General features: G+C 38.9%; 2 protein-coding genes across 2 annotated transcripts in view; one reads left to right on the forward strand and one right to left on the reverse strand.

The window, feature by feature from the left end:
- The first annotated feature begins 6,091 nt into the window (after positions 1 to 6,091).
- On the forward strand, positions 6,092 to 8,478 carry LOC103024509 (uncharacterized). The gene has a single exon (XM_007240066.3). The coding sequence runs from the start codon at positions 6,105 to 6,107 to the stop codon at positions 7,077 to 7,079; it is 975 nt and encodes a 324-aa protein (XP_007240128.3). The 5' UTR covers positions 6,092 to 6,104; the 3' UTR covers positions 7,080 to 8,478.
- A 3,454-nt stretch (positions 8,479 to 11,932) lies between these two features.
- Positions 11,933 to 16,499, reverse strand: part of dock5 (dedicator of cytokinesis 5) — a 64,399-nt gene continuing 59,832 nt past the window's right edge. Inside the window, exons 48-51 of the mRNA XM_049485669.1 lie at positions 14,387 to 14,531; positions 13,961 to 14,111; positions 13,710 to 13,828; positions 11,933 to 13,598 (exon numbers count right to left, since the gene is read on the reverse strand). Of these exons, the coding sequence (XP_049341626.1) occupies positions 13,497 to 13,598; positions 13,710 to 13,828; positions 13,961 to 14,111; positions 14,387 to 14,531 (517 nt within the window). The 3' untranslated portion in view covers positions 11,933 to 13,496. The remainder of the gene's footprint in view (positions 13,599 to 13,709; positions 13,829 to 13,960; positions 14,112 to 14,386; positions 14,532 to 16,499) is intronic.

A 16,499-nucleotide genomic window follows, 5' to 3' on the forward strand; every position in this document is an offset into this window, starting at 1 on the left:
TATATGCTCTCGGGTGTATATAGCAGTGTGCAGTATTTGCTCCCGGGTGTATATGGCAGTGTGTATTATTTGCTCTCGGGTTTATAGAGCAGTGTGTAATATTTGCTCTCGGGCGTATATAGCAGTGTGTAGTATTTGCTCTCGGGTGTATATAGCAGTGTGTATTATTTGCTCTCGGGCGTATATAGCAGTGTGTAGTATTAGCTCTCGGGTGTATATAGCAGTGTGTAGTATTTGCTCTCGGGTGTATATAGCAGTGTGTAGTATTTGCTCTCGGGTGTATATAGCAGTGTGCAGTATTTGCTCTCGGGTGTATATAGCAGTGTGCAGTATTTGTTCTCGGGTGTATATAGCAGTGTGTAGTATTTGCTCTCGGGTGTATATAGCAGTGTGCAGTATTTGCTCTCGGGTGTATATAGCAGTGTGCAGTATTTGTTCTCGGGTGTATATAGCAGTGTGCAGTATTTGCTCTCGGGTGTATATAGCAGTGTGCAGTATTTGCTCTCGGGTGTATATAGCAGTGTGCAGTATTTGCTCTCGGGTGTATATAGCAGTGTGTATTATTTGCTCTCGGGTGTATATCGCAGTGTGTAGTATTTGCTCTCGGGTGTATATAGCAGTGTGTAGTATTTGCTCTCGGGTGTATATAGCAGTGTGCAGTATTTGCTCTCGGCTGTATATAGCAGTGTGTAGTATTTGCTCTCGGGTGTATATAGCAGTGTGTAGTATTTGCTCTCGGGTGTATATAGCAGTGTGTAGTATTTGCTCTCGGGTGTATATAGCAGTGTGTAGTATTTGCTCTCGGGTGTATATAGCAGTGTGTAGTATTTGCTCTCGGGTGTATATAGCAGTGTGTAGTATTTGCTCTCGGGTGTATATAGCAGTGTGTAGTATTTGCTCTCGGGTGTATATCGCAGTGTGTATTATTTGCTCTCGGGTGTATATAGCAGTGTGTATTATTTGCTCTCGGGTGTATATAGCAGTGTGCAGTATTTGCTCTCGGGTGTATATCGCAGTGTGTAGTATTTGCTCTCGGGTGTATATAGCAGTGTGTAGTATTTGCTCTCGGGTGTATATAGCAGTGTGCAGTATTTGATCTCGGGTGTATATAGCAGTGTGTAGTATTTGCTCTCGGGTGTATATAGCAGTGTGCAGTATTTGCTCTCGGGTGTATATAGCAGTGTGCAGTATTTGTTCTCGGGTGTATATAGCAGTGTGTAGTATTTGCTCTCGGGTGTATATAGCAGTGTGCAGTATTTGCTCTCGGGTGTATATAGCAGTGTGCAGTATTTGTTCTCGGGTGTATATAGCAGTGTGCAGTATTTGCTCTCGGGTGTATATAGCAGTGTGCAGTATTTGCTCTCGGGTTTATATAGCAGTGTGTAGTATTTGCTCTCGGGTGTATATAGCAGTGTGCAGTATTTGATCTCGGGTGTATATAGCAGTGTGTAGTATTTGCTCTCGGGTGTATATAGCAGTGTGCAGTATTTGCTCTCGGGTGTATATAGCAGTGTGCAGTATTTGTTCTCGGGTGTATATAGCAGTGTGTAGTATTTGCTCTCGGGTGTATATAGCAGTGTGCAGTATTTGCTCTCGGGTGTATATAGCAGTGTGCAGTATTTGTTCTCGGGTGTATATAGCAGTGTGCAGTATTTGCTCTCGGGTGTATATAGCAGTGTGCAGTATTTGCTCTCGGGTGTATATAGCAGTGTGCAGTATTTGCTCTCGGGTGTATATAGCAGTGTGTATTATTTGCTCTCGGGTGTATATCGCAGTGTGTAGTATTTGCTCTCGGGTGTATATAGCAGTGTGTAGTATTTGCTCTCGGGTGTATATAGCAGTGTGTAGTATTTGCTCTCGGGTGTATATAGCAGTGTGTAGTATTTGCTCTCGGGTGTATATAGCAGTGTGTAGTATTTGCTCTCGGGTGTATATAGCAGTGTGTAGTATTTGCTCTCGGGTGTATATAGCAGTGTGTAGTATTTGCTCTCGGGTGTATATAGCAGTGTGTAGTATTTGCTCTCGGGTGTATATAGCAGTGTGTAGTATTTGCTCTCGGGTGTATATCGCAGTGTGTAGTATTTGCTCTCGGGTGTATATAGCAGTGTGCAGTATTTGCTCTCGGGTGTATATAGCAGTGTGTATTATTTGCTCTCGGGTGTATATAGCAGTGTGTAGTATTTGCTCTCGGGTGTATATAGCAGTGTGTAGTATTTGCTCTCGGATGTATATAGCAGTGTGTATTATTTGCTCTCGGGTGTATATAGCAGTGTGTAGTATTTGCTCTCGGGTGTATATAGCAGTGTGTAGTATTTGCTCTCGGATGTATATAGCAGTGTGTATTATTTGCTCTCGGGTGTATATAGCAGTGTGTAGTATTTGCTCTCGGGTGTATATAGCAGTGTGCAGTATTTGCTCTCGGGTGTATATCGCAGTGTGTAGTATTTGCTCTCGGGTGTATATCGCAGTGTGTAGTATTTGCTCTCGGGTGTATATCGCAGTGTGTAGTATTTGCTCTCGGGTGTATATGGCAGTGTGTATTATTTGCTCTCGGGTGTATATGGCAGTGTGTAGTATTTGCTCTCGGGTGTATATGGCAGTGTGTAGTATTTGCTCTCGGGTGTATATGGCAGTGTGTATTATTTGCTCTCGGGTGTATATGGCAGTGTGTAGTATTTGCTCTCGGGTGTATATGGCAGTGTGTATTATTTGCTCTCGGGTGTATATGGCAGTGTGTAGTATTTGCTCTCGGGTGTATATAGCAGTGTGTATTATTTGCTCTCGGGTGTATATGGCAGTGTGTAGTATTTGCTCTCGGGTGTATATAGCAGTGTGTAGTATTTGCTCTCGGGTGTATATAGCAGTGTGTATTATTTGCTCTCGGGTGTATATGGCAGTGTGTTGTATTTGCTCTCGGGTGTATATAGCAGTGTGTATTATTTGCTCTCGGGTGTATATAGCAGTGTGTATTATTTGCTCTCGGGTGTATATGGCAGTGTGTTGTATTTGCTCTCGGGTGTATATAGCAGTGTGTATTATTTGCTCTCGGGTGTATATAGCAGTGTGTAGTATTTGCTCTCGGGTGTATATAGCAGTGTGTAGTATTTGCTCTTGGGTGTATATAGCAGTGTGTATTATTTGCTCTCGGGTGTATATAGCAGTGTGTAGTATTTGCTCTCGGGTGTATATGGCAGTGTGTAGTATTTGCTCTCGGGTGTATATGGCAGTGTGTAGTATTTGCTCTCGGGTGTATATGGCAGTGTGTTGTATTTGCTCTCGGGTGTATATAGCAGTGTGTATTATTTGCTCTCGGGTGTATATAGCAGTGTGTAGTATTTGCTCTCGGGTGTATATGGCAGTGTGTAGTATTTGCTCTCGGGTGTATATGGCAGTGTGTAGTATTTTCGTATACATAGAATTTGAGAGAAATGTTTTCCGTAGTTTATAGAAAAAAAAATACGTTTAATTTGGAAAAGTTACAACAAGCTAAAAAAAGGCTCAGATAACAAATAACAACATCTGCTTTACAAACACAGACACATAGATATGCCTTTTCATCATAAGCACATCACTTACTGAAAATTTAACTTACTTAATGAACTATAGAGAACTGGACATCCTGAGTTAGCAGGAAATATTAGAAATGAATAGTAGATTTGAGTAGAAATTAGTAGAAATCTTGTTTCTGAGTCTAATTATTAAAATAAGATAAAAAAACAATAAAAATAAAATAAAAGAATTATCATCATTAACATGTTTAAAGATAGATGTTTAGATCAGCAGGTCAGTATTGGTTAGTGGTTTATCAGCTTGTGTATAATACAGGAAGTCTACAGTAAGTAAAGCAGTGGTTAAACCTCAGATCAGCATTTATTTTGCATCTATTCAAACAATTCCGCAACCACAGCTCTTATACACACACCTTTATATATTGTAATTCATATATTATATAAAGCAGTCCTCAAACTGGGGCAGTGAACAGGGCAGGTTGAACAGGGCAGGTTGGAGGGGGATTTGCAGTGGGGTGCAATTTAGAGTTTGTATCTCTTCTACATATCATGTTCAGTCATGTGCGTGGATCGTTTTACCATGTGAGCATATCTTACAAAGAAGCACCGGATGTTTGAAAATTACAGTAAAATGCTGCATGTGTATGACTAGCTTTTTTAAAGTCATATGCTTTATTGTTTTCAGATCAATGGTTTGATCACATTGTAAGTGTAAGTGTAAGTGAATTCTGGCATATGGAGCGCGCATCAATTATAAGCTATAAAAGTTTACCTGTCGGCTATCAACTTCTTTCATAAAGTCCTCCATGGCTCACCTTTTACTAGTCATCCTCAAATCACACTGCTTTTAAAAGGCATTAAAAGAAGTGAATCTTTCTCACTCACCAATGTCTTCTCCTAACCTCTCACATCCTCTCCTGCTGTCTATCAACTCTACGATCCGGACAATATTATTATTTCTCAAATCTTAGAAGCTATGTTTTTGCTAGCTTCCTCCGATTTTCAGAATTTACCACTCTATTCATCACTCACCATCCCTCTCTCCACCACTGTATGTCTGATGTCACCATCCTGGATGCCGACACCCTCATGTTCAACATCAAGAGAAGCAAAACAAATCAATTTGGTACATATACTCCAGTCTACATCTTCACCTCTTCATTCACCTCTCAGTCCATACGAACCTCTCCAGCCCCAATCCCCCACCCCCCAAAAGAAAAGATATTAAAGCATTGAAATACTATTAGCTCTGGTTGTTTATTCTTTAGGCTTTATTTTAATATCTTTCCCTTTAACTGTATTATTACATATTCACTTTAAATTTGCAGTCCAATTCAACAACATATAAATAATAGTACACAGTCAATGTCAGAACTAGCTTACTGTAGTTTTATTTTATGCATGTAAATTCATGCATGAGCCCACAGAAAAAATGTAAATAAGACCTGAATTTCCTGTACCACACCGCCTGGACGTGGTTAAATTGGCCCATCATGCAAATGTGTCCAAAAATACCTACAGTATATTAATCCTCACTTTTATGGTGGGGTTTGCAAAATGTTATTACTGAATTCAGCATTACGTTCGAGCGGACTGGGATGGGTTGTGTTTTCTACTGCTCATTTTCTTCTGAAAAATAGAAGAACTGGACAAATAAACTATTTGAAAACCAAACTAAGGTAACGTACCTTTTTTCATCACACAGATTTTTCATAATAAATACTCATTAAGTCATTGTTAATGTGTTGAAACATCCTCAGATTTCTGAACCATTTTTGGAACATTCTGCACTTTCCTTTAAAAACAAACAGTGCAGTAAAATGTTTATAAATGGGTTAAATTGTGCAATTATTGTAGAGGGTCTGAACTCTGTGGTGAACAATCCATGTGTGAAAATGATGATTTTATGCTCCCTAAACCACTCTCTCACAATCTAAACCCAATAAATCCTGGCATTGTCATTTAAAATATGTTCGTGCCATCAGGGAGTAATCCCTTGGTTTAATCCCCATCACTGCACTGTGTGTGGAAAAGCTCTTACTTTCACTATTAAACACATCCCTGAGTTCTAGTGTTGCTTTTCTACCATTTGATTTCACTCTTTATGTGATCACCGATCAACATCATTTAAGACTTTTGTCCGACTACACTCCTTCCTGGAAGATAATGTTTTTCCAAAGGCCTTCCACCTGTTAATAATGTGTTCACCAGTTAAAAACATCTAAGCAATAACTGCACTTTTTGCTTAGATGTTTTCTCATCTTGATGCATGCCAATAATGTGATTCTTCTGAAACAGATTAACATCTTTTCCATGACCATAGGATGCGTCTTTTCACATGGTTGTTTAATAAATGAGAAGCTGTTCCCTGCATCAGTTAGGGTTAAAAAAGTTGTTGCCGGTTGATGCAGTAATGATCCAATCCAACTTTTAGCTTAGATTTTTTTTGGGTCAGGCAGAGTATAATAATAAATAATAATAATTAATATTTTGTTAATAAAACTTGCAATGTATTACAGTATAATTGCACATTATTTCATTAAACCTGCAGTTTTTTTTCTTCTTCTCTATAACAGATACAGCAGAGTTGCAGTCATGCTGAATCCTGTCCACAAAATAGCCATCTGGATCATTACTGGGTTTCTGGCCATCTTTACTGTGTTTTTTAATATTTTCATCTTACTGGTCAATCAGCGCAACTGCAGGAAAAACCATTTACACCTGTGTCCAGGTGACACCATAATGACCGGAATATCCCTGGCCAGCATCGGCCATCAGGTCCTATCCTACTGCTGGATGACAATGGTGGAGATAGATGTGCAGTGTATGTACGACATGGCGGAATCCATACTGCTGGTATTGGTTGTTTCCCTCAAGTTCTCTATCATGTGGGCGACCGCGTTCCTCACCTTTTTCTACAGCACCAAATTGGTGATCAAACCCATTCACTGCTACACCCGCATCCAGGAGGCAATCCTCAAACACGTCCTGACCGTGGTCATCGTTATCTTCTTATCCGGCTTTGTCAACTGCCTACCCCTGCTAAAGGTCCTGACCTATCAAAACAGCAGCGCCGGAAACGCGGACTGCGGCTCCATCACCGCCAGCGGGGTCATCGGCCTCAGCTACGTCATCTATCTCGTTGTAATCGCAGACATCGTTCCGGGCATCCTGATGATAAAATGCAGCATCTCCATATCGTATCACCTGGCCATTCATCTCCAGCACATGAAGCAAAGCACCAATGGCACCCACACCCCCAAGTTGGGCACTCAGATGCGGGTGATCCGGATGAACCTTACCCTGGTGGCGGTGTTCCTCTGTTTTCTCCTGGTAGACCTATACACCCAGTCCAGGGTAGTGCTGCAGAGCGAGAACACCATAGGTCTGACCATTCTCTTCACCACGCTGTACACTGCCGTCAGTGGGTTTGTGCTGATCTACGGGAAGAAGAGCTTCTGGAAGGAGTTTCTCCAGTGGTTCAACCTGTTTATAGATGAGTACCCTTGTCTGAACTGTATGAAGATTCCAGAGAGTAAGAACATAAAGCACAGTGTTCACAAGCACTGAGTTTACTTCATTATTGCAGTCAAATTTAGAGATGGACGGATCCAATCCTCTCAGTATTGTAATAAACCTACAAAAATACCTACAAATTGGATAATGGCAACGTTTTAAAATATGGATTTTAAGGCACTCATTTCTGGCTAGACTTTTCAATTTTAGCCAAGTTGTGTGATGGAATATTATATTTCTCCTAAACAGATAACAAGATGTTAAATTCTTTTGGGTAAGTACAATATTGTTGCTCTCCAATGATTTTAACTTATAACTAATATGCACACACAAACCGTCCCCTACATTGTGTCAACATTTCTTGATGAATGGACCGAGAGAAATTCTCTAAAATAAAATGAAACCCTTAATATAATAATAAGAAAAGTTAAAGCAGATCAGAATGGGGAACTTAAAATAGTATCATAATACTATTTTAAATGTCTCATGAATTTAGTTTCTCCTGTTAGTCATGTTTTATAGACATTTTTTATCAGGGCTGATCCACCATTCCGGTCCTTGACTTGCACTAGAATATAAACCATAGTTATGCATTTAATTGGATGACAGGCAGTGAGATTACATAGCGGATCACAATTCCATTTCCATACCTAAGCACTCTGCATGTCATGTACTGAGAGACATATATGAAATCATGCTCAACACCACGTCCCTTGCTATATCAGGGAGGTGCACATGTCACTCAGCCTCTTGTCAGACGCACAATTTGTTTAGCAGAACCACTGTGGATAAAGTCTGACTAAGAAACAAGAGCAACTAAAAAAGGCCAGTGAGGTCCAGCACTGAGGGTCATGTGACACCCCGGGGAGGTCAGAGCTGAAATGCTCCTCTGAGGGAGACAGATCAGATTGTGGGCACCAAGGGGGTCCTTTGTGACAAAGTAGAAAAAAAAGTAGAACTTTTGAGTGAAGGTAGATATATAAAACTCATAGAGGGTTCTAGACAGTCTAGCTTAGCCAACAGCGCACTTGTAGAAGAGTGTGAAGAAGACAGGATGTAAATAGAAGTACACTGATTAAAGATTTTTTTTTACGTCCAAGACGTTTTTATTTGTTTTGTTTAAGATCTGTACAGAGTTGTGTAGCTTGTTTTGTGGTAGTGCTGCCCTCTGCTGCTCTTTAGGTGTATCTCTTTATACCGCTTTCTAAAATTCTTAGGTGGGAGTTGCCTGGACCTGTCAGCTGACCTACTCCTGTTTTTAGTGGACCATGGTGTCTTCACTATGTGGTCCATGGCAGTCATGCTGGCATTTGTTTTTCTTAGTTGTTTCTGTTCAGTTCTTTGTGACTAGTTTTGGTGTTGACCCTATGTTTGTACTTTGATTTGTATAAATATTGCTCTAGCTATACCCAAGCTTAATAGTACAGAGTCAATAATAACTTGTTTTTCTTCTGCTTATGGACAGGTAAGATTTGTTTGTCTTTCTTTTTCTTTTTGCTTGTTTGTTTCAGGTAATTTGGCACTGTTTTTTTTTGGCCCTGGCTTTCCATGAAGCAAATTGTGGATTCACTTCTTTGTTTGTTGCTTTAGGACCCTGATGTGGTCATTTGGGGTGGGTGATATGGCACGGTATTTCAGGGTATAATCAAGGACAATCCACAGACCACCTCCAAAGAGCTGCAGCATCATCTTGCTGCAGATGGTGTCACTGTGCATCAGTCAACAATACAGCGCACTTTGCACAAGGAGAAGCTGTATGGGAGAGTGATGCGAAAGAAGCCATTTCTGCAAACACGCCACAAACAGAGTCGCCTGACCCAAAAGCTGTGCTTTTGCTTTTGCATACCTAAGGCGACTTCTGATTTTCGCATCACTTTCCCATACAAGCTGCAAGATGATGCTGCAGCTCTTTGGAGATGGTCTGTGGATTGTCCTTGACTGTTCTCACCATTCTTCTTCTCTGCCTTTCTGATGTTTTTCTTGGCCTGCCACTTCTGGGCTTAAGAAGAACTGTCCCTGTGCTCTTCCATTTCCTTACTATGTTCCTCACAGTGGAAACTGACAGGATAAATCTCTGAGACAACTTTTGGTATCCTTCCCCTGAACAATCATGTTGAACAATCTTTGTTTTTAGATCATTTGAGAGTTGTTTTGATGAGCCCATGATGCCACTCTTCAGAGGAGATTCAAATAGGAGAACAACTTGCAACTGGTCACCTTAAATACCTTTTCTCATGATTGGATACACCTGGCTATGAAGTTCAAAGCTCAATGAGGTTACCAAACCAATTTTGTGCTTCAGTCAGTAAAAAGTAGTTAGGAGTATTTAAATCAATAAAATGATAAGGGTGCCCATACTTTTGCACCGGTTAAATTTTGGTTTAATGCATATTGCACATTTTCTGTTCTGTACAATAAACCTCATTTCAATCCTGAAATATTACTGTGTCCATCAGTTATTAGATATATCAAACTGAAATGGCTGCTGCAAACACCCAAATATTTACAACTAAAAATGATTAAGATTAATAGAGGTGCCCAAACTTTTTCATATGACTGTATATGCATATCGTTTAGTGGCTTTTTATTTTGCATATTGAACACTGGTAGGAATGTACATCCTGATTTTAGATTAGATTTTTTTTTTAAATAATAATAATAATAATAATAATACATATATTTTTCTTGACATAAAATTTACTACATAAATAGTGGAAAATGCTCCTAAATATAAGCTACTTTTTTCATCAGAAAGTAAAAAGCACACAAAAATAATTACAACCAATCTCAAGTGCAATCATCAATTTGTCTCTTTTAGCATGAAATGTTTACTTTTGTTCCTTTTGTAAACACAACTCAAACAAGATGTCTTCTGTGTCTACAGTGTGTCTACAGTGTGTCTACAGTGTGTCTACAGTGTGTCTACAGTGCTACTCTTCATAGAGTAGCACTGTTAACCCTCACCACCAAACAAGCACAGCATGAAATAATGTTAAAAAAAAACACAGTTTCAGTAAAAGCTTTTACAAGCCTCAGACTAAAATGTATATTTCAGTTTGGAGCAATATGCTGCAAGGTAAGCTTACAAAACCTGGATCAGACACAATATATGTAAATACTACCTCACTATAATTGTATATATCCACAAACAACACAACTGTAAACAACAAAACCCGGACTACAACTCTGGGAAGTAACGTTATAAATATGAAGCTAGCTAGACTCAGCAAAACACCAGAGCAACAAAATAAGACGTTTCTTACTTGGCCAACAAGAAGCTGGACAGCTCTGCGTCTGTTTTCAGCTGTTCAGCGTCTCTTAGCTCACGCCAATGACTGAAAGAGATTCCTATATTTATTCTTGTCTGGTCTCTAGGCCAATTAGTCTCGCTTTCTGATTTTCACAGACATATTCGGTCTCTTTCCAGCTTCTGCCATAGTGTCTGTATGTTAGTTAGCGTCTGTAAAGAATGAATTTGCCCATTTGTGTCATTCTTAATGTCTATCAAAATGTTCCCATAGTTTTATCCAGAATATCTTTCAAAGAGGCCCTTATGTCAATCCCGAGATAAGTAATTTAATCTCTGAAAGGTACCGAAAAACTTATTTTATCCAAAGTTCTTCTGCCTTCTTATTTAAGGGGAGAATGATGATTAAGGCCAGTTAATCATATATCTTGACAAATGTGCAAAGTTGCTAGTTTGTTATGAAATGGTTCAAAATTAGAAATGCAAAGTAAAGTAAAATGTCATCAGGGTAATGCAAGGATTTGAGTAGATTACACATATGCTGATCAAACTTATACTAAGGCCTAATTTCTGCAACAGTTTAGTCTGTTGTCAGTGTCTAAAGACACTGCATATGGGTTTTCTTGATGTTGGATTCACTTATAATATTAAGTGGCATATATTATCCGCAGGCAGACAAGATGCTATAAAACCTGTTTTGACTGGATAAATTAGTTTATCTATGTATTTTTGAAATCGTAATGCTTCATAGAGACTTTTGAAGCCTTTTTTTGTCTCCTTTTTTAAAGTCTTTAGAGCCTCATGTAATTCTTTAAGTGATATTGGTCCGTCAAGCTGCTCCGATTCACTAGCCGTTAACTAGATTGAAAGGAATCTTTGGCCTTTGTCTACATAAAAGTGTTTTTTTAAGGCAGTGTTTATCTCTTTGGGGTGATAGATGGTAAATTGAAGGTATCAAAAAAGTTTGATATGCATTCTGTTTCAAATTAAGTGTGAGTTGTTTATTAAATAAGATCTATGCAAGCTAAATTCAGCTTTCTTAAATAACAAACCATGTAATTCACCTTTAGCCACTTTTATTGCATTTTCACCAGTTGCCACACCCTCTCTCTAAGCACTGAATAATGCTTCATGATCTTTAGCTCTTTAACACACTGAGAAAAGCATCCAAAAAAAAGCATCTCACTCTCAATATTTTTATGATATTATGGGCTGTAGATGTTACAATATCCGAAATCTTTCCAATTTTACATTGAATATATATTCCTGAAACTTTCCACAATTTTTTGATTCAGTTTTTGGTAGATTGTTGAAGATCAGTCCATATTTGCTTTTGAGAGACCCTGCCTCTCTAAAATGCCCTTATAATACCTAGTCATGTGAGTTGGAATTTGGGTTATATTTTCGATATTAAGTAAACATTTCATTCACTGAGCAGCAGTATGAACTATTGCATCAATTCCCCCAACATTTTGTTTATGATAATGCACAATTACTGTACTATGTTATTTACCATTAAACACCATAAACTTTGTATCTTATCAAAAATGTTTAATTTCGCCAGTCACTGTGCTATGAGTATTAGTCATATTTGGTTTATTTTTTCACACTCCACTTAACAGAACAGACACATGGTGATAAACAGACCAATAAATCAACATTAAATATTATCTGAGTGCATTTATTCAATCATTTTGTATAAATAAATCTATATATAAAACATTCACTCAACATAATTAATCAGCATGTTTACATATCACAATCAACATTTACAATCAAGTTCAGATAATCTCTCAGTTATAAACTATTTATGCACAATAATAAAAGGCCTATACACTTAGCCCTCCAAATTTCTTTATTAAATCAGAAAAATAAGTTCAGAAAAATATTGTTCAGAAATCAGTATGCAATAAGGACACTGTGTAAAAATATCACTGTAGTTTAAATCAACACACAATTTTCATATTTCAATCTGTCACAATAAACATCATTAGGACACTAATCTGATAAAAAAAAGTCTTTGAAACAAAAACTGCAAAAAGCTCAAAGTCTAATATAACATCATTATAAAAGCACATCCACAAGACAAAAATATTTAATTCTATCTAGTGTGTTGCTTAATACTCTGTCAGCTGTACCGGGGTAACCACAGCAGGGTGTTTTAAAAAGCAATTACAAAAATACACTAGACAAATGTAACCTAAACAAAGCACTGTACATTTACATTAGCAGTCCTGCAATCATAAACTTACCTCAGCAGTGCTATTCTCACACATTTGTGAAATTTACACAGAGAAAGACAATCAGACAACAAACAAATGCTAAGGTTAAATTAGCTTAGCTAACATTACTATCCTAGCCCTTGCACATCTCGTATCTTTCAGCCTGAGTGCGTCTTCCACCACCTCTGAAAAAATCTTATCAGGGTAAAAACAGCAAAATTACTAAAAAAAAAAAAAAAAAAAAAAAAGAATCATTGTTGGTATAAACTATGTTTTATTACATTTTTTTTTACATTTATTTTTGGTTGTTAAATATTTTTTGTGTTTCTAATTTATATGTTATGAAATGATTCAATTATTCATAAGGCACTTGTGATAAATGCTGAGGCTCAATCTAAAAAAACAGAATTACTGGTTCCTTGGCAAATATTTCTGACATCAAAATTCTATTGATTAGTGATATCTCACAGAACTCACTCTTAAAGAATCAAAATATTATTGCTAATGTCCTTAATAAACTTCCCTAGTGCAAATTAAAGAAATAATACATTTAAAAATAACAAGTATCAAATTCCCATCCCACAGAAATGATTCAAACAGAGGACGTCATTAATGATTGGCTGATTCGTACCCTGAAGCAGAACTCCTGTATAACAAAAATAATGAAGGAACCTTTCCTGCCTAAAACCCATTTACTGTATAAAAAAAAGAAAACATACAGTTTTTAAAGCAACTCACTTTATTCTACTTCCTAAAATAAAGTCGTTAGTATTACTCACCCCATTCACCCTCAGTCAGCCTCAATTCATTGAGGACTCACTCACGAGCTCCCTCTACCGTTTTTTTTTCTTCTAAGGTGATACTCATGGCAGGAGCACAAGCCAAACTAGCTACACATCTAAATTAAAACTGAGAACTCAGACAGTAACCGGCACTCACAGGAGACGCATTTATAATATCAGTTCTGAAGGAATATGGGAGTTAACAGGGCAGAGTCCTGGTTCACTGTAGATTGTGGTCCTGGGCTGGAAACATAGACTTGCGGGTTTTGGGTGGAGGAGGGGGAGGCTTGTTGTCCACTTTATTTGGCAACACAGGCAGAAACTGCAGGTTAGAAATGCATAAAGAGAGTCAGAGATCAAATTTAAACTGTTGTTTTACTGTGTTATTCAGTTTTAATAAAAGTCTGAAAAACTGCAGCAGACTGAGACTTACAGCAGCTGGAGCAGCAGCAGGGTCACTCTCAGCCAGGTGCTTTTTAGGAGGCATGGGTGGAGGTGTATCTGACATCTCAGCAGTGATGACACTACTGTCACTCAGGAGAGATGAGCAACCTAAAAACAATCAAAAACAAAGAACTGAAGCTGCGGTGTGTGAGTGTGTGGTGTGTGTGCAACTCACTGGAGCTGCGGAGTGTTTGTGTGTGTGTGTGTTTGTATGTGTGTGTGTGTGTGTGTGAGACTTACTGGAGCTGCGGGGGGTGTGTGGGGAGGCAGGCAGGGGGCTGAGTGGGTTGTTGAGGTTGAGAGCGGCTGAATCTCCATGAAACAGTGAGAGTGTGAGTCTCCGATCCCCAAGCGTCAGACTTTTAGGCCGTGGCTGTTTTTCTGGAGGAGTCTGGTTACACACACACACACACACACACACACACACACACACACACACACACACACACACACACACACACACACACACACACACACACACACACACACACACACACACACACACACACACACACACACACACACACACACACACACACACACACACACACACAAGAGACACAAAGACAAAGACACAGACAGACAGACACACACACACGGGGCTGACTGATTTCTTTTTTAGAACTGTATATTTAACAAAATGTAATATTATAAGAATGCAGGAACCTCGTTTGTGTCTGTAAGTCTTTCCAGCAGGACCTGAGATTTGCTCAAGCTCCACCCCTTCCTGTTCTTTTTGCTGATTCGGTTATCTTCTTCAGAGCGTGACAAATACGACACTCTCTTATCGTTAACACATGTCAGCAGAGAACTGTAAACAGAGGCAATAAAAATCTGATTTTTTATTCATGCACATTCACACAGATAAACTCAAGATAAAAGCAGGAACAATAAATGATTACAAGTTTAGACTGATATGGGTAATATTTATTGACCTACACAGTAGTGTGTAACACGTCAGACTTCTCAGCATGGAATTCCTATATTAAAATATTAGTCAAAGACAACACAAGTAATCACAAAATGGCGTTTTTAAAATGAAGGTTTTTATTATTAAGGGAGAAAAAACTAGATACTTTGACTAGGCCACTCCAAAGCCTTCACTTTGTTTTTCTTCAGCCATGCAGAGGAGGGCTTAGTGTGTAGGAGTAGCAAACCAGTCTGACTTTAAACCTGCACATTCTACTGAAACTGCCCTCATTGCAGCAAAAGCTGATTCTTCTTGATCTCTCTGCTGATTTCGTCACAGTCAACCACAAGATTGTCCTTTCCATCCTCACCAGTCTTGGAATCACTGGCTCTGCATGGCATACTTGGCATACATGGCATACTCATACTTGAAGGACCGTTCCTACCAGGCAACGTGGCAAGGGGCAACATTTGCTCCATGCAGACTCTCTACTAGGGTTCCACAAGGCTCTGTGCTTGGTCCTCTTCTTTTCTCACTCTATACTCTACACTCTCTGGGTAAAATAAGATAAGAAAATAAGAAAATAAGATGGATTCTCATACCACTGCTATGCACATGACACTCAACTAATCCTTTTTTTTTTCCTTCTTCCAAATCTTTCATCCTGCATCTCAGCATGTCTCAGTGATGTCTCATTGTGGATGAGTTATCATCTAAAACTCAACCCCAGCAAGACTGACCTTCTGTTTATCCAAGGAACTACGAGCAAATCTGACTCGTTCATGCTGATTTCTCCTGTACAACATCGGGAGAATTTGACCGATTTTCTCTCAGGAAGCCACTCAGGATCTTGTGCAGTCTCTCTCTTGTCACCTCAAAACCTACTGGCTGGTCTTCCATCGCGAGCCACCAGATCACAACAATTAATTCAAGATGGAGCAGAATGAATCGTCTTCAATCTTTTGAAGTTCAATCATGTGACTCCTTTACTTTGTTCCCTCCACTGGCTTCCTGTTGCCGCTTACATCAAATTTAAAACCCTCACACTGGCCTACAAAGCCAAAAAACGGACCAGCTCCTTCCTACTTCACAGCAATGGTCAAAGCCAGATCTGTACCAAGAGCTCTTAAAGCTTCCAGTACGACTTGGCTCCAACCTCCATCCCTGAAAACACTCAGAAAACAGACATCCAGACTCTTCTCTGTGCTGCAAGACCAAGGTGGTGAAATGAACTTCCACTGGGTGTCAGAACAGCAGAGTCACTCGCGGTCTTCAAACGTCGACTGAAGACACATCTTTTCAAAAAGTTCCTAAACTAATCTTAAAAAAGGGGAAAAACTCCTAGGGTTCTAAACATGATCAAGCTCTGTGCATCTCTTGATCCTAGTCTACAAATTAGCTCTGGATATTTTAAAGTAACAATGAAGCACTGCTGTAAGTTGCTCGGTGTGTTTTGTGTGTTTTGGATCATTGTCTCACTGAAGAAGCCAAGTTCTTTTTAGCTTGAGGGAGGTCACAAACTTGTGGCCAGACATTCTCCTTCAGAATTTTTTGTAGACAGTGGAATTCATCTTTCCAATGATTTTCCAGCAAAACAATCCCCAGAGCATCACACTACCACCACCATGTTTTACTGTAGGTTTATGAGTTTATTTTTATAAAAAAGAAATAAACCTTCGTGGAAGGTTTGTGGATACTGGTTCTCACAGATGAACTGAGATTATCCACAGCAAAGTTACATTTTAACTGGTGGTGGGGTGGGGGGCATATAGGTGTAGGCATATAAAATCTTCATTTAAAACAGAATTTTGTGTTTTTGTTGTCTTTGACTAATATTTAAATTTTTTGATGATCTGAAACATTTAAGTG

Source organism: Astyanax mexicanus, chromosome 12 (assembly GCF_023375975.1).
Source record: "Astyanax mexicanus isolate ESR-SI-001 chromosome 12, AstMex3_surface, whole genome shotgun sequence".
Taxonomy (NCBI): domain Eukaryota; kingdom Metazoa; phylum Chordata; class Actinopteri; order Characiformes; family Acestrorhamphidae; genus Astyanax; species Astyanax mexicanus.